Raw genomic sequence first — 24,332 nt, forward strand, 5'->3', positions numbered from 1 at the left:
GTACAGTAATGATAAAGTTTAGAACTCTGGTTCTACTGCTATGGACAAGCCATAGGACACATTCACACCTCTGTACTAAAAAAAAGATTTTGCTTCCTGCACCTAAAGCATATAAAATCACCCTTGATGTACAACACATGACAAGTGCAACAAAAATGTGTCTAAAATGCAACTTAAAGCATCCCTAAACCACAATCACACAGACGTGAGATTGGGCTTTTACTGGACCCAAAAAATAAAGGATTATTTAAAGAATTATGGAAATGTACCATGTGTGGTTCCTTTTTTAAGAGAGATCTCCAACTATTCTACTTTTGTACACACTTTTCAGAACAGTAACATACAGTGATCACTTTCAAAAACCTTTACAAAGCGATTTTTGTTTGCACTGAACTATGTGATTTCTCCAGCAGGTGGTGCTTCAAGAGAAGTCTGACTCCCGCTCTATGCTGTAAAATATTCAACAGTTGTACAGGGGGGAACCCTCGGTTACCACGTAAACAAACCACCAGGGAACTTCCTGTTTTCCTAGAAATCCCTTTAAGGAATGTGTCACTCACCAGACACATCCAGAGGTCGCTTCTTCAAAGTAGTGACACCAGGACCATCCTTCCTCCTTAGGAGAGGGCTGCTCCTCCGCTCTGCCACTTTCTGTTTCAGTCTGGAACGTAACTTGAGATTGGGTTCAGAAGCTGGCCATGGTGGGACACAAAAAGAGGTCAAAGCTTAGTTGTAAAAGTGAAAGAATAAGCAATAACATGGAATGAATACTGACAGTTCTCATAACTACTACTGATATTTATTATATATTTTTTTTGTTATTGTGGAAACACACACACCTATACCTGTGTACATGTGTATGTGTGTACGTGTGTGTCTTCTTGCCATGAGCTCACAGCTGTATCACTGGGAAAATTAAAACAATTTGCCATTAATGGAGACAGAGGCAAGTTTGGGATGTACTGTTCTAGTGAACAGTATTCCTAAATACAGATTTCCAAAATGTGTACTCTTCTTCTGCAATGATTACTTCAAACCACGCAAGCCATCCCCATCACATACATGCTAAAGAAAACCTATAAATTAACAGTGACATTATCAAGTGCACTCAGAGGGAAAGGGGCTAACTACCAAAGTCGAGTAAACCCTAGCAGCCAATTAATTTAGGAATTAAACTATGTGTAAAATTCAGCGCTGTTTTTTTATCCCCCTTTTTAGTACAGCAAGTATAAACATGTGCTGCCAGAGAATGTGATGTCTGTTCTGTGTAACAGGGAATGTAAACACAAGCTACATTATACAGGGCAACGTGGAAATGGATTAAGCGTACTGCACAAATGTTCCTGTGACAAGTTATTTTAATCAATCATAGCCCGGCGTTCAACAAAAATTACTGTCTTGATTATGTTCAAGTGTAGTTTACAAAGGTACACTTAGGCCTGGTTCACACTGCAAGAGCTTTTTTTTTTAGAACTAGTGATTTGTAAATCTCTTGCTAATGCAATGCTATGGGTGTTTTATAAAATTACATTGCTCAGAGAGCACACTCAAAAGCTCTTGCAGTGTAAACCAGCCCATAAGCAATTGTATTTTTACTTGTGGGAAAAAAATTGTCAACAGAAAGTCTTAACTGCAAAAGTGATAGGAGAGGAGTATTGTACCATGTTAGCCATAAGTAAAAGCAAGAAGTTTTCAATAAAGATGATATATATTCTGCCATCCGGCTGGTGGCTTTGTTAATCCGCGACTTCAGATGAAGTCGTGCGTGGCCCCGTGCGCGCACCCAGCACGTCATCACGCCAGTCGCCATAAGCGTCCTGCATATGCACAGTTCAGTCTTTAGAGACTTTATTCTCATCCTTTAAATTCATATATTTCTTATTTTCAAATGTTAAAGGGCAACTGAAGTGAGAGGGATATGGAGACTGCCATATTTATTTCCTTTTAAGTAATACCAGTTGCCTGGCATCCTGCTGATCCTCTGCCTCTAATGCTTTTAGCCATAGACCCTGAACAAGCATGCAGCAGATCGGGTGTTTCTGACATTATTGTCAGATCTGACAAGATTAGCTGCATGCTTGTTTCTGGTGTGATTCAGCCCCTATTGCAGCCAAAAAGAGCAGCAGGGCTGCCAAGCAACTAGTATTGTTTAAAAGGAAATTAATATGGCAGCCTCCTTTTACTTCTCATTTCAGTTGTCCTTTAATATGAAGGAAAATGAACCAATATAGAAAGGACCAGTGGGATTTGAGTTACAAAACAACATTTTTATTGTGAAATCTTTATGGTATGCATGACTAGCAATGTGTCTAAGGCGTGGTTAAAAGTGTGGCAGGGTGTGACTCAAGTGCCCCTCTTTCTTATCCCAAAAAGTTGGGAGGTATGTTGGGCAGTGTAATCAGAGTTAGTGAAAACCTACATAATCATACCCTACAACAAAAAACTACATGTCAGCACAAAATCTCCAGAAAAAAAGAGCAGATATAAGTGGAAGTGGCAGTAAGCAGAGTTGAGCTCTCGGTTTCCCGGTTTATAAAACTATCCATAACATTAAAGGGGAGGCCTGAAAGGTCAAGGAGGAGGGACTTCCTGCTAAAATTAGACTTCCGTTTGGCAATCTTAGTAACAGTAATTCTCCTGGGTCTTTACATAAAATTGTAATGTAATACATTTTCCACTAAAGGCAATCTACATTCATGCAGTTTGTACTCATATGCCTAGTTTTACATGGCTCAGCTACCAGTGCATCTAGCTCTGCAAATAATTTAGATCAGTATTTAGCCAGTCCTGTGATTCACACACCTTTGTCAAGCTGCATAGCCAGTCAGGAGACAATCTTTTACAAGGTTCCTGTATGTTCACTGTAGACCCACTGAGTAGCCTGACACTGAAGATCAACTGTTTAGCAAGCTGGCAAATCAAGAATGGGATGTTATAACTGAGGTGTCATCCAAATGACTGTAACATCAGCAAGAGATGTACTGATCACAAGACTGGCCGAACAGAATCATCAAATGCTTTAAGTGTAGCATTTTTTTAGCTGTTTGATGAGAATTCATGTTCTAAGACTCCATGTAGGCCAGTAAAGCCTGCAGCCCCACCATCACCACTGCAAAGCTTGAATTATCAACTCCTCTGATCTTCTTGGACCATTTTCTTACAAATTTGGCTCCCGCTACAGTAAGAAGACCATGAAATACTTGCACTAATAACCTTACATACTGCTGTAAATCCTGGGATTTCTCTGAGGTCCAAATGTCTACTATAAGAACTTGGAAACGGGACTGGAATCTCAAATTCCACATTAAAATCAATCAATAGCTGTAATACTGGTGAAAGCTTCTGCTGGTACCTGACTTAACCCACGGAACCAGCTCAGCCCACTGCCTAAGAAGACCACATCAAATAACGATACTATTGCTACATTAATAATTCACAAGCATTACTGTAACTACTCATACAGCACACAAAGGAAATGGGCATGGGTGTAGACAGCAGCATTAGGAGGCAGAAGAGACAAAGAAATTAATAAACGTATATGTGTGAGAGGAACAGACGTAAAATGAATCAATGAGACTGACAGAGGAGGAGGCAGAACTGTACGGGATAATGTGAAATATCAGTAAACATATGCACTATTCACAGTACTGTAAATAACAATTACGGATCACGTCAAAAACAGCTTTAGGGCCACTAAAGAGCTTTTTTTACACAAACACTGCACCAATCCCAGCAATGCCAACCTGTTTTTCTTAGGGGGAAGTCATCCTTGGAGTCGTACATTCCCAAGACAGGATGGTGATATGATCCAGTTACCCCTCCTGGGGGTGGAGGGCTCTGGTCCAGTGAGCTATGTTGTGTCTTCCTGTGGGTTGGAACATCATTAGAATTAGTACTTTTAATGTTATGATGACACACAGTATTCAAATTCAACAAGCAAAGACTATGCGGTCTTAAAAGGGAACCTGGGGTGAGGCTGATATGGAGGCTGCCATATTTATTTCCTTTTAAACAATGCAAGTTACCCGACTGTTTCCCCGATTCTGTGTCTCCAATACTTAGAGCCATAGACCCTGAACAAGCATGCAGTACAGGTGCATAACTCAAGACTGATTGGAGACGTTGCATGCTTGGGTACTTGTGTATTATCCCGTCTAGCAGAACGGGCTCGGCAGTTAGACAGGCTGGAAAAGTGTGCACTGTGCTTCTTGAGCAGCTGATTCACCACAGATCAGCTGCCCCATTCCACACAGCTTTCCTCACTGCGCTGTGTTGGCTTTTCCGTCAGCGATCAGACCGCAGAACAATACAGAGCAATAATGAAAGAGGCATGAAGCCTTCCAGCCTGGAGGAGGGGAATTACAAGTGATTCTAGCGGCACCCCAACTCTGCCTAATCACATTACAGGGAAGAGGACTTGCTGAGCACCAGCACAAGGTGATCCACCTCACACCCCCTGCTATGTACAGCGCTGTGCCATGCAGCAATCTGCCCGCTATCATACAGCTTGTCTATAAAAAGGGTCTCGCCCCTAATCACAGCCCACCAGGGGAGAGCTGACCTAAGCGGGGATCATCGGCTGCTGTCTATGGAGCGGAGGTCTTTGCATTCAGTGTGCTGTACAGCCCCTCTACTCACATCTTACACAGACAAGTGGTGTGACTTCGGGACGGGCTACAACACTGCGCAGTGAGGAAAGCTGAATGGAACGGAGCAGTTGATCTGTGGTGAATCAGCTGCTCAAGAAGCACAGTGCACACTTTTCCAGCCTGTCTAACTGCCGAGCCCGTTCTGCTAGACGGGATAATACACAAGTACCCATGCTTGTTTCAGGGTTGTGACTTAGACACAACGAATGCCAGAAAATCAACAAGACTGCCAGGCAACTGGTATTGTTTTAAAGCAAATAAATATGACAGCTTCCATAGGTCTCACACCTCGGGTTCACTCGCAAACTTGCCATACAAAGACCAACAAGAACAGAGCATATGATTAATGAAATATATATTCAGAGGCTGCTTTAAAATGCCCTGATTCAATTTACTTTTTCTCTTAACCACTTCGCATCCAGACCTTGTTTTCCCCTTATTGACCAGAGCAGTTTTGACGTTTTAGCTATGTCCCTATTCAATCAGCAATAACTTTATCCCTACTCACAACACGTAAATGATGTACATATCGTTTTTTTCAGGATAAACTAGACTTTCACTGGGGGATATTTTGTCCCGAGATTTTTTTTTTCTGCGCATTTTAGCGGGAAAAAAGAGGGGAAAACGTTAAAATTGCATTATTTCTCAGGTTTTCTTCAATTCTAGTAAAAAATACAAAGTGCTACAGTAGGTAAAAGACATGCCATCAGTTTTAAATCCCCCAAGGATAGATAGCCAGATGTGTGCCCAGTATCAGACCCCCCAGTATAGCAAGATGTGCCCCCCAATATCAGCCTCCATTATAGCCAGATATGCCCCCGCATTTGCGACCCCCCACATATATTTATACAGCTGCGTATCCCAAATAAGCACCCCTCATTATAGCCAGATGTGTCCCCAGGATCAGTGTTCCCCATTATAGCCAGATGTGCCCCCAGGATTAGCGCCCCCACCCCATTATTGCATATATGCCCCTAGCATTAAGTTATGTCCCTCAGAACCAACAGATGTGCCCCCCATTATAAAATCCCCCACCCCATTACCCTGACGGGCCCCAATAATAATTTCAACCCCCCCCCCCTTCAGATTTGAAACCCCCACCCTCTGTTCTGGGCAGCCTGATGTGCCTCCCCCCCTTATCACTATGCCCCCCCCCCCCCAGATCGTAAAAAAAATGCCCCTGCAAGATGAATATCTCACCTTACCTGGTTCCTGCGATCATCCTGCAGTTCCAGCCTCCATTCTCCACTCTTCACTCAGCCCTGTGACGCTGAATATCCGGGTCCCGGCTTGATGGCGTCATCAAGCCGGGACACGGATATTCAGCGTCACAGGGCTGAGTGCACCGCGGAGAATGGAGGCTGGAGCTGCAGGATAATCGCAGGAACCAGTTCAGGTAAGATATTTATCTTGCAGGGGCGTTTTTTTTTATGATCTGGCCACGGAGGGGGAAAGATGAATGATCATGCTGTTTGCTACAGCGGTGATCATTCATCCGCGGGGGGGGTCACTAATTGGCTACAAGGGAACATGTTCCCTTTTGCCAATTAGTAAGGCAGCTGACAGTGCCGGGGGGTGCGCTCTGAAGCGCACCTGTCCCTGCACAACAGCGCTGCAAGCAGGTCAGTATATCTACGTCGATGTGGCTTGGAGGGTGCCACAGCTGACGTAGATATACTGTAGTGGAGGGGAAAGTGGTTAAATTTCTCCTAGGTGATATTTTAACACCTTGTCAGTAAAATGCCTTTTAAGCCACCAGCAATCAAGAAAATACTATATTAATGTTGACAGTACTTTTTCAGATACTTTTAGGTACTTTTTCAATTACAAAGTGCTGAAAAATTATTTTAAACAGAATAGGAAACATTATCTCCAAGGAAAAAACATAGGAGAAAAAGTGAATTGCATGGGGCCATAGTCTGCAAAAGTAATATGGAAAAATCGGCCTTGCCCATTCTACTGCCAAAGACTTTCATTGGCTCTTTTTCAGAGTGTGTAGGGCTAAGTAGACAGCACTTTTCATTTGCAGAACCACAGTCCTGGATTCAAGGCCAACCTAGGACACTATCTACATGGCTTTTCAATGTTTTTCCAGTGTTTTCACTAATTGAGTGTTCTTGCTTCGAAAACACTTACTGGTAAGTCAATTGGGTCCTGGACATTTTTAGGGACATAAATTGTGAGGCCCTTTGAGGAATAGAAAGGGCTATAAATTAGTGTCATGTTCTCTGCAAAGTATACAGGAGAACGTGTCAGCACTACACAAATGTATTAGCATCAATGATCAACAGGGAACCACAGTTACTAAACTCTCTGCACTTTTAACTTCGCACGCTAATATAGCTATGCAAAAGTTTGTCGTTTTGAATTGTAGAATACTGCCAATCCAAATTGGCTTCCTGAGCTGGATCAGTGTTTAGTACTTCATGCGAAAGGCAAAGAAATAAAAGTAAAAATAAGCATATTAAAGCAGACCCAAACTCTTGCACAGCACAGTCTTTAACCAGTTTAGATCCTAACTACAGTATATTCACGTCATAGCAAGTGGCTCCTGAAAGCCACCTGACGTGAATATAAGTCACTTTGATTTAATAAGCACACATGCTAGCACGCTCCTGGGCTCATTAACCCCCCTCCCCCTAACTACTCTATACCAGCATCCCTGCCATGGGATTCGATCTCCCCACCACCTGCCCGATCCCCTGTAATTACCCCCCTCCCTCCCCCATGCTGCGATTGGGCTGGGCAGGGCAGGGCAGGATTAAAATGTAACAATCTTTACCTGACCTTGTTCCAGCGCCGATCGCGATCCTCTCCCTGTAGTCCCGCTGTCAGCCTCACTATGCTGAATGAATCGGTTCCCGGCTTGATGACGTCATCAAGCCGGGACCAGATCCGGGCAGCATAGTAAGGCTGACAGCGGGACTACAGGGAGAGGATCGAGATCGGCGCTGGAACAAGATCAGGTGAGAGCTTGTGACTTCTAACGCTTCCCTGCGCCTATCTCTGCGGGAGGGGGGGAGGACTCGGGAGACACCTGGCACGTGGGTTTTATTTTAAAGGGCCACACACCTGGTTATCCCCGTGGTGGGGGCACACAGCTCCATGGGGAATACAGCAATCCATTGGGGGAGGGATACAGGGGCATACACCAGGCTATCTGGGGGGGGGGGGGAATTAAAAACCACACCTGGCCAACTATGGGGGGGGGGGGGGGGAGGGGATAAATGGCTACATCAGGCTAACTCAGGTGGGGGTATACAGAGGCACATCTGGCTACCTGGGGCTCGGGAGGGGTACATCTAGCCAACTATGGGGGGGGGGGGGGATATACAGGAACACATCTGGCTAACTAGGGGTGGTGGGGGGATACAAAAGAGCCACATAATTGCAGGTAAAGCCAGGGATACAAAATGGAAAAAAAACACCTTTCTTTTCAAATCATATATTGTCGCCATACATTGTACTAGGATTATAATTTAAATGTTGTAATAACCAGGACAAACGGGCATATTAAATGTATGGGTTAAATCTACAGTAGCTCTTATTATGTTAAAACTATAATAGCTTAAAACTGAGAAATAATAACTTTTTTTACATTTTTCTCCCGTTATTCCCTTTAAAATGCTTATAAAGTAAAATAATTCTTAGCAAAAAGTATCACCCAAAGAAAGCTTAATTGGTGGCAAAAAAAAAACAAGGTATAGATCATTTATGTGTGATAAGTATTGATAAAGTTATTGGCTAATAAACGTGAGGAGTGTGAAATGCAGAAAATTGCTCTGGTTTTTAAGGAGGAATAACCCAGGGACGCGAAGTGGTTAATCCACATACAGTTGCTAAAGAAATTCACTTCGCTGTGTTCCGTTTTTGTTTGGGCAGGTAAACTTGTCTAATTAGTTCTTATCAGCAACTGTGAATAGACTGCAGAAGAGATCTGCAGAGGCAGCTCTCCATATATTAAACAGAGGGTTAACCCTTTATGGCGCATTCACACTAAGGCAATTAGCAGGTGACAGACGCTAATCGCTGAAGTGCTAGCGTTTTTTAAAGTGCTGGCGCAATTGTAACCATATGGCAGTGATCTCACTGCCGCGATTGCCGCCGATCGCGGGCGTTTCTTGATTAACGCAATCAGAAAATGTGTTGCCCACAGCATTTTCTCACGATTCTGGAGCGATCGCGATACAGTAATTATAAAAGCTATGATGGCGATCGTCGGGAACTGTGAGAGTGTAGTGATTTTACCGTGCCAAACGCGGTTGTCGAATGGCTGCAAAAAGCCAGATATGCCCCCGCATTTGCGACCCCCACATATATTTATACAGCTGCGTATCCCAAATAAGCACCCCTCATTATAGCCAGATGTGTCCCCAGGATCAGTGTTCCCCATTATAGCCAGATGTGCCCCCAGGATTAGCGCCCCCACCCCATTATTGCATATATGCCCCTAGCATTAAGTTATGTCCCTCAGAACCAACAGATGTGCCCCCCATTATAAAATCCCCCACCCCATTACCCTGACGGGCCCCAATAATAATTTCAACCCCCCCCTTCAGATTTGAAACCCCCACCCTCTGTTCTGGGCAGCCTGATGTGCCTCCCCCCCTTATCACTATGCCCCCCCCCCCCCAGATCGTAAAAAAAATGCCCCTGCAAGATGAATATCTCACCTTACCTGGTTCCTGCGATCATCCTGCAGTTCCAGCCTCCATTCTCCACTCTTCACTCAGCCCTGTGACGCTGAATATCCGGGTCCCGGCTTGATGGCGTCATCAAGCCGGGACACGGATATTCAGCGTCACAGGGCTGAGTGCACCGCAGAGAATGGAGGCTGGAGCTGCAGGATAATCGCAGGAACCAGTTCAGGTAAGATATTTATCTTGCAGGGGCGTTTTTTTTTATGATCTGGCCACGGAGGGGGAAAGATGAATGATCATGCTGTTTGCTACAGCGGTGATCATTCATCCGCGGGGGGGGGGGGGGTCACTAATTGGCTACAAGGGAACATGTTCCCTTTTGCCAATTAGTAAGGCAGCTGACAGTGCCGGGGGGTGCGCTCTGAAGCGCACCTGTCCCTGCACAACAGCGCTGCAAGCAGGTCAGTATATCTACGTCGCTGTGGCTTGGAGGGTGCCACAGCTGACGTAGATATACTGTAGTGGAGGGGAAAGTGGTTAAATTTCTCCTAGGTGATATTTTAACACCTTGTCAGTAAAATGCCTTTTAAGCCACCAGCAATCAAGAAAATACTATATTAATGTTGACAGTACTTTTTCAGATACTTTTAGGTACTTTTTCAATTACAAAGTGCTGAAAAATTATTTTAAACAGAATAGGAAACATTATCTCCAAGGAAAAAACATAGGAGAAAAAGTGAATTGCATGGGGCCATAGTCTGCAAAAGTAATATGGAAAAATCGGCCTTGCCCATTCTACTGCCAAAGACTTTCATTGGCTCTTTTTCAGAGTGTGTAGGGCTAAGTAGACAGCACTTTTCATTTGCAGAACCACAGTCCTGGATTCAAGGCCAACCTAGGACACTATCTACATGGCTTTTCAATGTTTTTCCAGTGTTTTCACTAATTGAGTGTTCTTGCTTCGAAAACACTTACTGGTAAGTCAATTGGGTCCTGGACATTTTTAGGGACATAAATTGTGAGGCCCTTTGAGGAATAGAAAGGGCTATAAATTAGTGTCATGTTCTCTGCAAAGTATACAGGAGAACGTGTCAGCACTACACAAATGTATTAGCATCAATGATCAACAGGGAACCACAGTTACTAAACTCTCTGCACTTTTAACTTCGCACGCTAATATAGCTATGCAAAAGTTTGTCGTTTTGAATTGTAGAATACTGCCAATCCAAATTGGCTTCCTGAGCTGGATCAGTGTTTAGTACTTCATGCGAAAGGCAAAGAAATAAAAGTAAAAATAAGCATATTAAAGCAGACCCAAACTCTTGCACAGCACAGTCTTTAACCAGTTTAGATCCTAACTACAGTATATTCACGTCATAGCAAGTGGCTCCTGAAAGCCACCTGACGTGAATATAAGTCACTTTGATTTAATAAGCACACATGCTAGCACGCTCCTGGGCTCATTAACCCCCCTCCCCCTAACTACTCTATACCAGCATCCCTGCCATGGGATTCGATCTCCCCACCACCTGCCCGATCCCCTGTAATTACCCCCCTCCCTCCCCCATGCTGCGATTGGGCTGGGCAGGGCAGGGCAGGATTAAAATGTAACAATCTTTACCTGACCTTGTTCCAGCGCCGATCGCAATCCTCTCCCTGTAGTCCCGCTGTCAGCCTCACTATGCTGAATGAATCGGGTCCCGGCTTGATGACGTCATCAAGCCGGGACCAGATCCGGGCAGCATAGTAAGGCTGACAGCGGGACTACAGGGAGAGGATCGAGATCGGCGCTGGAACAAGATCAGGTGAGAGCTTGTGACTTCTAACGCTTCCCTGCGCCTATCTCTGCGGGAGGGGGGGAGGACTCGGGAGACACCTGGCACGTGGGTTTTATTTTAAAGGGCCACACACCTGGTTATCCCCGTGGTGGGGGCACACAGCTCCATGGGGAATACAGCAATCCATTGGGGGAGGGATACAGGGGCATACACCAGGCTATCTGGGAGGGGGGGGGGGGGAATTAAAAACCACACCTGGCCAACTATGGGGGGGGGGGGGGGGAGGGGATAAATGGCTACATCAGGCTAACTCAGGTGGGGGTATACAGAGGCACATCTGGCTACCTGGGGCTCGGGAGGGGTACATCTAGCCAACTATGGGGGGGGGGGGGATATACAGGAACACATCTGGCTAACTAGGGGTGGTGGGGGGATACAAAAGAGCCACATAATTGCAGGTAAAGCCAGGGATACAAAATGGAAAAAAAACACCTTTCTTTTCAAATCATATATTGTCGCCATACATTGTACTAGGATTATAATTTAAATGTTGTAATAACCAGGACAAACGGGCATATTAAATGTATGGGTTAAATCTACAGTAGCTCTTATTATGTTAAAACTATAATAGCTTAAAACTGAGAAATAATAACTTTTTTTTACATTTTTCTCCCGTTACTCCCTTTAAAATGCTTATAAAGTAAAATAATTCTTAGCAAAAAGTATCACCCAAAGAAAGCTTAATTGGTGGCAAAAAAAAAAACAAGGTATAGATCATTTATGTGTGATAAGTATTGATAAAGTTATTGGCTAATAAACGTGAGGAGTGTGAAATGCAGAAAATTGCTCTGGTTTTTAAGGAGGAATAACCCAGGGACGCGAAGTGGTTAATCCACATACAGTTGCTAAAGAAATTCACTTCGCTGTGTTCCGTTTTTGTTTGGGCAGGTAAACTTGTCTAATTAGTTCTTATCAGCAACTGTGAATAGACTGCAGAAGAGATCTGCAGAGGCAGCTCTCCATATATTAAACAGAGGGTTAACCCTTTATGGCGCATTCACACTAAGGCAATTAGCAGGTGACAGACGCTAATCGCTGAAGTGCTAGCGTTTTTTAAAGTGCTGGCGCAATTGTAACCATATGGCAGTGATCTCACTGCCGCGATTGCCGCCGATCGCGGGCGTTTCTTGATTAACGCAATCAGAAAATGTGTTGCCCACAGCATTTTCTCACGATTCTGGAGCGATCGCGATACAGTAATTATAAAAGCTATGATCGCGATCGTCGGGAACTGTGAGAGTGTAGTGATTTTACCGTGCCAAACGCGGTTGTCGAATGGCTGCAAAAAGCAAAATGTGCATGAAACAATACATGAGGTAGTGAGAACCCTGCAAATGCTAATGAAAATCTATCTGACGTTCACTAGATAGTTTTTTCAAAAAGTGTGTCCGTTTAAACGTGTCAAAATAAATAGGCACGGTTTAGGCCATCTGTTTTACTAGCACACTTGCTAGTTACTGGAGAATTTGATATTTTCAAAGGATTGATTGACAGCTCCAGAGACAGGACACACTAGAGACAAAAAGAATAATACAAATAAAAAAGTGTGCCAAAGCTTTGATGTCCTCCATGAACCTAAGCAACAGAGGAAGTCACATGAGGAAGCATAAGTCTGATGTACAGCAGCATGCCTTCACATCATTACAAGTCATTAGTAGAACAAAGAGCGACTATTGTTTTCCATCAGCCAGATTGTGTCTGGGTGGGATGAGAAGAGTGGGAAGGGAGATAACAAAAGCAGTAAGCATAATAATGAAGAGTATGCATCATAGAATATAGATACCTGCATGAACATACATGACTGCAAGAATACAGTACTAACAAATGTTTAGGTTTTTCAGACAATATAACAGGGACTATGGAGAGTGCATTTTTATTAGGTTACAAATGCTTGTTGCCTGTCTGTCGTGCTAATCTCACGGCCTCTGTAGTTTGGTTTATATATCTGCAAAAACCACCTGGCCAGTGGATTTGGAACGTGTGATCTGCATTATTTGAGCTGTAAGGCGGTAGCCACACACTGTGAACGCTTTCTGTGCGCTTTTTTTTACTTTATTGTGATTTTAATGCAAGTAAATGGGAGCATTTTTTAAAAAGCTCTCAGAGAGCGCTGATAGTCAAAAAGTGCTCAGAAAGCACTCACAGTGTGGCTACAGCCTAACAATTATTCCAATAGAGGCAGATGATTACGAAAACTACCTGTTTGTACAGTGATCTCTGGCAAAAACACAAACATTTGGCCCAGGCTTTCCTGTTAGTCAGTTCACGGTTTTTGCCAGGGTTCTACGTACAGCTGTAATACTGATGGGTAAGGATAGATGATCAGTATATATATATATATATATATATATATATATATATATATATATATATATATATATCCAGAACTTTCAAATCCATTTTTTTGAAAACTACAAGGTCTTTTTGATTTTCTTTTTTACTTATTTCCACCATTTCCTTACATACTTAGCACATTTTGTGATGATAGCATGTATGGTGGCATTGCTATTAACTGCAGAAGTCGGCAGCTCAGCGACATTTACGCCAATGAAGGTGAGCAGAACTGATTCTCCAAAATTTTACAGAACAGTTATCGGTTTGGCCAATGGCCACAATCTCGCTAGCATGGCAGGAATGATTTTACTCATCCCTACTTGTCAACTACAAGATTGTAATTTGAACCTTTATTTTACAGATCTATGTAATCTGTTATAAACAGGAGTGAAGAAAGAAGGGGAAAAAAACAAATCAGCTCATCACTTTCTGGAACAGTGACAGGGATAGAGACTAATCCATGTGCAACAGAGAGACTCAGCAGCTGAGATGTGTTTCCTGACTAAATAGTACGTGTAATAAATCACCTTAGAACATAAAAAATATTTAGGATACCCATTGTAACATTATCCTGGTTTCAGCATTAGCAATACTTCATAGAACGATATATTGCTGTATTTTGGTACACATTCCCGCCCTCCTAATGATGGCACCTTTAACAAAACAGATTTTAATCAGAAGTCCCATGTGTTCCAAAACAAAATCATATTACTAGCAATGATTGTAAATATATTCAGCATTATAATATACAAAGCTCTATAGATACAAAGCAATAAACAACACTCACCAGAAACGAGGGTCACTAGAAATACAATGATTTAAGTTCCGGCGAGCAAGGGCTTTCTTGTTCAGAACAAACTCTTGTAACTTCATTTTAACTTCCGTACTAGCTACGGCACCTGCAAAGAAAATCCCAGGAGAAATTTCAAACACACAGGTGGAAAACCACACTAGATTCATCATCACTAGAAGTGCTACTTGACCTTTATTATACTAAAGATTAATACACAGGCTCGTCTTAATCTGGGCAGAATTGTTTACTTAAATCTCTCTTGAGAATCGTTAATTTGCTTATGTACCAACCTTTTGATAAGTTGATGTCAAATAAATTTGTTTTAAAGTAAATGGAAGGAGTCAGGACTCTTCCATTAGCACTTCTATATGCAAATTTTATAACTTCTCTCACCTGTCTAGTCAGTGATTCTTAACATTATTACAGAATGAACCCCTCTATGAAAAAAAAATGTTTGAAATACTGTATATACTCGCATATAAGCCTAATTTTTCAGCACAAAAAATGTGCTGTAGAGTTACTCCCTCGGTTTATATGCGAGTCAGCGGAGCAGAACAGATGGTGGAGCAGGTTTTGTTACTGGCATTGGAGCATAAGGATCATGCACTAGTAATCCTGCTCTTGCAATCAGGATCTCCATGCTTTTTTCGTTCTCCCCATCCCCTGCAACATGGTGTGCAGAGGGTGCTGCTCAAGACTACCTGTGTCCCCTGGCTTGTGAAGTGGAGCATGCCAGTAACCTTTCAGTAGTGCAATGATCCAGAATTCTTCCTTTGTGGCATCTTGAGACACAGCTGTATCATCCTTGGGGCACATATGGCTATAAGGATGGGAGCGGACTTGTACTGGGGGCACATCTGGCTTCTGTACAGAGGGCTATACTGGGGAGGGGGCTTATACGCAAGTCAATCACTTTTTCCTGTTTTCTTAAAGTCAACCTCCAGACTAAAAATCGACTCAGCAGCACTGAAAAGGCCTGATGTTTCTTTAACAGTTTCACAGCATCAGAACTTTGTTTCTCTTATACAAGCCTCATTTTTAGCTGCACAGCAGAAAACTGCCCGGGCATTTTTCCCCTGGTGCTGTGCAAAGCAAGATGGGATTTCTGATGTTGTTGTTCTCGTTCTGCTTTTTTGGTGCAATTTTATTTTTTTGACATTTTGAATTTGACATTTGAAGCCTAGCGTGTGCAGCTGGGAGGGGTAATCAGGACACAGGATAGTTGGAACTGTGTCTCCTGCTCCCTGTCACCTCCTTTCAACCAAAAAGATGGCTGCCCCCATCACAAAGATGGCAGCCCCCATGAATCACAAACATTTGCCTGTTCTTTTAAAACAGGGTGGGTAAAAAATTATATTACCCATCTATTCTAATGAACTTAACTAATGTAACTTAATGACAGTATGTTTGTTTAGGCTGAAGTTCCCCTTTAAGGAAAAGAGGGTACCTCAGCTTAAGCACGGGTCGGCTTATATGCAAGTATATACGGTACCCCCTTTTGTTGGAAACAAATCTCAAGTGCCTCTGATGCACATATATTTATTTGTTACAGTCCACAAGAAAAAATGACCAGCACTGACTGTTTCTTAAAAAGCAGGTTGTTTATTCACAAAAATTGTGTACAAAACATTGCCATGACATCCAGAAACGTCCAGAATGTAACTATAGCTCAATAGAATTAGTAGCTCTTTGCTGCATGCTATCACTTGACAAAGAACGGTTGATCCGTTCGAAAACAGGGACTGTCCGTTGTGAGCAGATTGGGCTGCAATGAAGGCGTAACCTTTGTCTAAGGAGGTCTTCATCCACTTGCATGCAGCAAAGAGCTACTAATACTATTGAGCTATAGTTACATTCTGGAAGTTTCTGGATGTCATGGCGATGTTTTGTTCACAATTTTTGTGAATAAACAACCCGCTTTTTAAGAAACGGCCAGTGCTGGTCATTTTTTCTTGTGGACTTTATCACGTCTGTGCTAGACACACGGACTAGACCTGGCACAGCCAGCGAAGCAAGACAGGTGTGCTGTCCGAGAAGTACAAACCTATTTGTTACAAGTATTCCATAATACTGTAAAACTAAGTCTTAGACATTACCTTGTCCTCTTTATTAAAATAATCATTTAAGTTCCTTCACATGTGAGTTTTTAATTTAAACCTCAAAACTTGGTATAGTTGCTTGTGACGAGTTTGGCCCCGTTCACACTTAGAAACCGCAATAAGATGTTCAGTGATTTTACCAAGATTGCGTTTCTTATTCCAGTGAATGAAAATTGCAACCCAATGGCCTGAAAACGTTTGCATACAGCACTGTGAGTAATCATATAGGATTGCATGTGCTGCAGTGCTTTGCAGCGCAAAATGTGGACTGAAAGCACCCCAGTGTGAATGAGACCTTTAAAGGGGCACTATGGCGAAAAACTGTAAAATGTAATATATGTGAAAATATAGACAAATAAGAAGTACTTTTTTTCAGAGTAAAATGAGCCATAAATTACGTTTCTCCTTTCCTTTCTTGCTGCCACTTACAGTAGGTAGTAGAAATCTGACAGAAGTGACAGGTTTTGGACTACTCCATCTCTTCATAGGGGATTCTCAGCAAGGCTTTTATTCTTTACAAAGATATTCCCTAAAAAGGATTTACACAATGATGCTGGCCAGCTTCCCTGCTCGCTACACAGTTTTTGGGCAGTTGGACAGAGTAACTGCCATTCACTAAGTGCTTTTGAAAATAAATAAATCCATGAGAATCCCCTAGGAAGAGATGGACTAGTCCCAAACCTGTCACTTCTGGCAGATTTCTACTACCTACTGAAAGTGACAGCAATATAAGAGAAAAGTAATTTATGGCTAATTTTACTCTGGAAAAAAAGTACTTCTTATTTGTCTATGTTTGCACATATTTTAAATTTAATTTTTTTCGCCATAGTGCCCCTTTAAAGAGGCATTTAAGCCAAATAAAAAAAAATGAGTTTTACTCACCTGGGGCTTCCCTCAGCCCCCTGCAGCTGTCCAGTGCCCTCGCAGCCTTGCTCCGATCCTCCCGGACCCGCCGGCGACCACTTCCGGTTTCGCCGTCAGGACCCGACAGGCTGGGAACGCGAATGATTCTTCGCGTTCCCTAAGGGCGAATATTACATCATGACTGGCTTCAAAATAGCCACAGTAAATATGGAAACTGTCTAGAATAGATTTCTCTACTTTTCCTTTATAAAATTCACATGAATCATAACGTGGACAGTGCAATACATATGTTATGTAAGTAGAGCAAGTATTTATCTACTTATATATTTGGTTTTTTTTTCCCTGAGATAGAATGGCTGACAGCTCCTCTTTAAAGACATCTGGCCTTTTGGTTGAAAATATGAACTGGTTACAGTATCTAGAATTAAATTCAATGACAACTGACTTCAGAGGGATATGGATGCTGCCATATTTATTTATTTTAAACAATGCCAATTGCCTGACATCATTCTAATTTTTCATGCATCAGCAGCATCTGAATCCCACACCTGAAGCAAGCATGTGGCAAATGCAGTCAAACAACTGATCTGCATGTTTGTTCAGGATCTATGGCTAAAAGTATAAGGGCTCTTTCACATTAGGGCAGATTTTCTGCGTTTCAACGCAAAGGATAAAGTTTGCGTTACCCAAGGTGAAATGAAAGTCCATAGACTTTCATTTTAGCTTTCACATATAACGCAGCCTTTTTGTGCGTTGCGTTCCACTGCACCCAGGCGCAGTTTTTTGGCCAACGCTAGCTTTATGCGTTACAATGTTAGTCAATGTAAAACGCACACTATGCGCGTTTTTAATCCGTTAACGCAGGCAATCAGTCCCAGAATGCAACAGAGGAACAATGTAGAAAGTTGACAACTAAAAGAAAAAAAAATTACCTGCGTTTTTCTATGTGCAGTAACGCATTGAAAACGGATTAAAAACGCACACTCACTGCAGTGCAACGCATATCAAAACGCAGTAAAAGGCATACAACAAAACGTATGCTTTGAGCGTTCTCCAACGCAAGCTCTGATGTGAAAGAGCCCTTAGAGGTAAAGGATCAGCAGGATAGCCAGACACTGTGCATTGTTTGCAAGGAAATCTATATGGCAGCCTCCATATCCCTCTCAGGTCAGTTTTTCTAAGAGCAAACATTTTGATGAAATACACCTTTCTCAAGTGCATGAAAGGACCCCTCTAGTAGGAGGAAATATGAACTTCAAAAAAAAGGCCAAAAAGGGTGCTACTTGAACTTTCTTGGTATGAAGATAAAGTACTTCATCTAACCCCAGCTGATGCCATAGTCTGTTTTGAATTTGATGCCAATTGTGTTAGAGGTTTGGGCCATGGCACTTCTGCTGGATATATTGCAGAGCCAGGAAACTGACACCATACCAGGTCTATTTAGCCAGTACAAAAATCATCCGACTCCAACTCCTAAATTTATGAGACCACCGACTCGGACTTCAGGTACTCAAAATTGCTCTGCTTCTGACTCCTTGGTCTAATTCTTACCAGGGCTGTGGAGTTGGTACAAAAATCATCCAACTCACACTCCTCAGTTTATTTAAACCATTGACTCCAGTTACCCAAAATTGCTCCGCCTCTGACTCCACAGCCCTGCACTATTCTCTCTCTAAAGGCAGCCATTAATGATCCAATCTTTTTCATCCAATTTTACCAAATCTATGTAGAATAAGGGTAAATGGAGTGCATACTTTGAATGGATAATTTAAACAGTTTCCTTGTATTACAAATAAATGATAAGATTGGAATAAAAAGATTGGTTCATTAGTGGCCACCATGATACAGCTGGAACAGACCTACCATCACCATGACTTAGCCTGTGTCAGATATGAATAATGGCCGATCCTCCCACCAAGCGTTCCCAGAACCAGGTAATCAGGCACAGGCTATATCGAAAAAAGGAGGTCAAGAGATTATCAATTGTGAACTAGCCCAGAAGAACCCCCACACAGCATCATATATACAAGCTTAACTAATAATCAATAGAACCAATGTATGCTAGAGAAATCTCTTCAATTGACAGTCCACTTACTTTCTTTTCCCTTTTCCTTATTCTTCAGTTGTAAAAGTTTTTGTTCCCGTTGCTGCTTCTCCATCTCCTGCTCCTGTCGATGCTGTTCCAGCTTTCTCTGGTGCTCCAGTAACTCCTGTTGGTGTTTCATGGCCAGGAGTTCCTGCTGTTGCTACAAGCAAGACAAATACAGTAAAACTACAATCCTGACAAAAACTATGCAACACATGAAAGACAAGCTTGTCACCTTTACATGGTCATGTAGTTGGGCTTCATGTTGTCTTGACAGCTGTTCGTGTTGTCTCTGAAACTCTGCTATAAGTAGTTGCCGCTGTATTTGCTGTTTCTGCTTTAGTGCTATTAGTTCTTGCTGCAGCTGCTGCTCCCTCCCACTAGTGTCATTTCCCGAGAGAGTATACTGGGGATCCAGCCGAAGGTCCATAGGAAGGGTGCCGGAGGCCACCTGAAGTGGCAGTGCTGTAGTAACATCAACTACAAAAGAAGATAATAGAATAATGTAATAGGAGTGGAGTCTCACAATAAAAGAGTCCAATGCTCCTGTTCTTTGTTAGAAAATACCTGGAAAATATTTGTACAACTAAAGGTGCCCATACACTTACTGATTTACCCGGTTGATTCCCTGCAGATATGATTGATCTGCAGGCAATAGATTCCCCCAAAGTGTTAGCTCAAAATCAACCTCCAGTTGAATTTGGCAAAAAAATCAAACATATCAATTGGACAGGACAGAAAATCCTGGTCAATTGGGGGTAGAGCAGGAGCGATGGTAGATCGACGGCCCATAGCGTTTAACGCATTGATCAGGGCAGCTCTGCAGTTTGATTTTCAATAGATTCCAGTAGGAAATCAATGTGCATGCACTGTGTGGTAGGATTCGATTCCTCCCTGAATCGATACCTTTCATAGAGTGAATCGATCATTTTGCCACAATGGGTTGCAATCTACAAGTGTATGGCCAGCTTAGAGGCTAAAAACAGATACGTTTTGCATTTCACAAAAAAACTGTGACTCTGAAAAGCTTGCTTTGTCACTTACATACATGTACATAAAAAAACCACCACTGTGATGTGACACAGAAGAAATAAAATTAGTCAGGGAGAACATAAGCATGCAAATCCTAGGTGTTTATCAGATGTATATCCCATTAAAGATACGTATGCACCCTGCCAAGAGATGTACTGTACATGAGATACAGATCAGATACTGTGCTGGGTTCATTAAAGTTTAAAATGCTCAGAAAATGTTATAATGGTCATGTGTAAAACTGAATTTCTTCCCACTAAGGGCCAGTTTACACACAGTCTGGTGTAGTGAAATGCAAACCGGATGCACATCGCCATTAACCAATATATTATATTAAATTATGCCTCGCAATATAATGTGTTGCCGTGTGTTGCGTCCAACAAACAGCTGTATGCATTTTCACACAATTCCGTTGTCATAAACTGGTGTGCACTGTGCATTCCAACTGGGTAGAAAGAGTTAACGAGAGAAAATTAAATCTAATTCACTGTGTTGTGCACCGGATTTGGTGTAAACAGACCAGTAAGATGAACAGATACGGTAAAAAAAAAAAAATGTGCATTAAAAATCATATTGCAAACTTAAAAGCCAAATGTTTTGGCTGTAAGCTCTCAGTGTGCCACAGGGCCACTGTGTAAATAGATGCAGCTTCCTCTTCCTACATACAAACCCAACAGCCAAACCCTAGCCTGGTGGGGATAAAGACGATGTCAAGAGTAAGCCATCACTATCACAGTCACTCGTAAGCAGCTGATTGAAGGTAAACAGAAGGAAAGGGGAGCAGTGTCAGGGAACCACAAGATGTTGGCCATCCCGATATTGCCACTGCAGACAGAATGGAGCCTCGACTTCGCATTTTTAGTTTTTTGATAAGTAAATACTTTTAAGAATGCATCTTTAAATGCCCATTCTTCTATAGTTGCATTTCTATAAAATACAGCTACAAAGGACACATGACAACGGCACAGACACATGGGTCATACTGAAGAATTAGAAGTGTCTGTTAGCATAGCCGGCCTTTGATATGAGCGACCGGAGCGGTCGCTCAGGGTGCCCGGCTTCCAAGGGGGCGCCTATAGCTGGTTACCTATACTGAGGGCACCTAAACCTGATTTCTTATACTGGGGGCACCTATAGCTGGCTACCTTTACTGAGGGCACCAACACATGGCTATCTATACTGGAGGCACCTACGCCTGGCTACCTATGGGAGGGGATGGAGACCCTCAACTGACTTCCTATACTGGGGGCACCTACGCTTAGCAACCTATATTGAGGGCACCTACACATGAGATCCTATACTATGGCACCTATACCTGGCTACCTACCTATACGGAGTCTGAAAGCGGTTATTTTTTTTTTTTGGGGGGGGGGGGGGGGCACTGTGGCTATAACGTGTGGTGCAAATTGTCTTTCTTTGTCATTCTAAATGGTGAGGGGGGGGGGGGGGCACCTAACTGTCCCACTGATTGTTTTCATTAATATTCCATAAAGGTTCTAGCCTTCATTTTTAAGTATATTTAAGATAATGCACTCTTTCCATCCATTTGTGGTTATTAATAGTATTTTTTTTTCTATTATTCATATGTGACGTGTCACAGAGATCTGAGCATTTGGTGTGATGTGCAACAACATCAAAGATTGGGAGACACTGTCCTAGGAGATATCTCAGGAGAAAAGGAAGTGTGTGTGTGTGTGTGTGTGTGTGCGTGTGTGTGTGTGTATACGCAAAGAGGATGAAGGGGGGGCACAAAAATCAGGTTTCGCTCAGGGCGCTGTGAAACCTAAGGCCGGCCCTGTCTGTTAGCACTTCATTGTCAAAGGATGCCACCATACTGACAAATCAGTTTGCCAGCTAGGCCTGCCTTTGTCAATCAGCTCTGCAAGTGGAGATGAATAAAAGCAACTACAGATCAACTATAAAGAGGTAGGTCAGACAAGCCTGTACAATGGGTTCCTGAAGACTAAAGCCAAGCACAGGCTGGAACTATGCAAAAACATACCACCACCTCCAATGGACTCTGGAGCAGTGGGAGCATTCTCCCTGCTGTGATGAATCATGCTTCACCATCTGGAAGTCTGATGGATAATCTGGGTTCTGCAGATGCCAGGAGAATGCCACCTGCCTGTATTCAAGGTGCCAACTAAAAAGCTTGGCGGTGGCGGAACAAAGGTCTGTGGCTGTGAATCATGGTTTAGGCTATATCCTTAAACTCCAGTGACAAACAAGAAGCCTTAGTGAAAGCAAGATGCCTGAACATGCCTAGCAAACAAAACGAAGCAAAATCATTCAAACTTTCTAAAGTAAACTGTTTAGGACTAACAAGAGCAACAGCTATCTACCTAGTGCTTGTGCACAATAAGTACAGTAAAGATGTAGCTTCTGTTAATCTTCAATTGTAAATATAATCTGTACAAAGACTGTAAAGCTACATAAGCAGTTACCACCACGTATTTTAGATTGTTCACTAAAGCCAAGCAAGCAGCACCATATTAAACAATATGAATTGGTATACCAGGCCAATTCATGCAGCGTGCCTCTCATCCATGAGATGCCAGTACAAATGTTTCAGAGATGCGGTAGGAAGAGTTAACGAGAGAAAATGAAGCCAATTCAGTATGTTGTCCATGTGGAGGATGAGATCAAAGCTGGCAGCTCTATCGTGCCAGGCAGAAAGTTCATAAAATTATAGGCAACATAAGGGCACAGCTGCATAGATGTGACGCACAATCAGAGACTATTATGTTGAGCGGCTGATGCGTCACTTGTGACTCTTCATCACAAAGTATTTGGAAGAGCAAATTTGTTAGGAAAAAGTTGACAGGAAGGCGGGGGAGGGTCAAGCATCTTAGCAAGGGGAGTATGACACACAGAGTCCTTCTGAAAACAAAGCCAGCTTCTTTAGTTCCCAGGGGGAGCTCCCCCAGCTCCTGGTCTCAGAGCTTTTCCTCTGGGTTTATCTCCCGAGGCTTACGAAAGCGGTTCGAGTGGTGACGTTAAACACACAAAGGCTGCATTCAGAAGAGTGACGGAACCCTCAGCAATGGACTATTATAATACAGTCCATCTCCCAACAGCAATTCTTCCCACAATCTAAGGCACAGTGCCCTCAGAATTGTGGAGGGTGATGTATTTGGTGGTTGGTGAATGAAAACTAACACATGAATGAAGATGAAGAAAAAAGAACCCATTCTGTAACTATTAAAAAAATAGAAAGTATGCACTTGGCCAGAAAATCCTCATGTCAACACTTTCCACTTAAATCTTGCAGCACGCTGAATGGACAAAACTGTTATCAAAGTTACAATCTATCAGGGATGGTCGTAGTCAGCCAACTTCGCTGGAAATACGCGTAGTTTTACGCAATTACGCTTCGCCAAACTACGGCTTCGAAAACAAATATTCGCTTTGTATGCATTTCGTAGAATACGCGTTAAAATACGCAATTACGCGTAGTGCGAAGCGTAGTGTATCCGGATACTAATGCCCGTATGCAGAAAATTGTACGCATTAATTTCTTTAGAAATGCATATACTGGGAACCCTTCTATGCGTACATTCCCCTTTCCAATGCGTAAATTTGTATGCATACAATCGCATGCGGAAAATTAGACGCGAGTAACGCATTCGTAGTTCACTACGCAATACACATGTTAACTACGCATAGTGGGCGTAAGCTACGCGTAGCGGTACATCGCTACGCGTAAATTCGTAAGCGTAGGTTTGAAACTTCGCCTATGAATTACGATGCGTAGATGCGAACTACGATGCGTAAATTCGCACTGGCGTAGTTTCTGCTCATCCCTGCAATCTATCTGTGACACCGTAAAATGGTGGCAATGCAGGAGATAGGCATACGCAATACGAAAAAAAATTAAAAAAAATGTATCCACTGAAGACATCTATGTGCTGGTGCACACCAAGAGAACTTCTGAGCGCTTTTAAAAAAAAGCTAGCGTTTCAAAAAGCGCTTGGCTAAACAGTGATGTGATTTTGTT

The 24,332-nt window shown here is 42.7% G+C and overlaps 1 protein-coding gene across 5 annotated transcripts in view; it reads right to left on the reverse strand.

The window, feature by feature from the left end:
• Window positions 1–24,332, reverse strand: part of HDAC4 (histone deacetylase 4) — a 313,200-nt gene that overhangs the window by 45,596 nt on the left and 243,272 nt on the right. For 3 of the 5 annotated variants that reach the window (XM_068245302.1, XM_068245301.1, XM_068245305.1), the window contains 5 exons: window positions 19,539–19,783; window positions 19,313–19,463; window positions 14,249–14,360; window positions 3,744–3,865; window positions 561–692 (listed from right to left, as the gene is read on the reverse strand). In XM_068245302.1, the coding sequence (XP_068101403.1) occupies window positions 561–692; window positions 3,744–3,865; window positions 14,249–14,360; window positions 19,313–19,463; window positions 19,539–19,783 (762 nt within the window). The remainder of the gene's footprint in view (window positions 1–560; window positions 693–3,743; window positions 3,866–14,248; window positions 14,361–19,312; window positions 19,464–19,538; window positions 19,784–24,332) is intronic. The other 2 variants (XM_068245303.1, XM_068245304.1) reach the window with 2 other exon arrangements.

The sequence above is a fragment of the Hyperolius riggenbachi genome, chromosome 7 (assembly GCF_040937935.1).
Source record: "Hyperolius riggenbachi isolate aHypRig1 chromosome 7, aHypRig1.pri, whole genome shotgun sequence".
NCBI classification, from domain to species: domain Eukaryota; kingdom Metazoa; phylum Chordata; class Amphibia; order Anura; family Hyperoliidae; genus Hyperolius; species Hyperolius riggenbachi.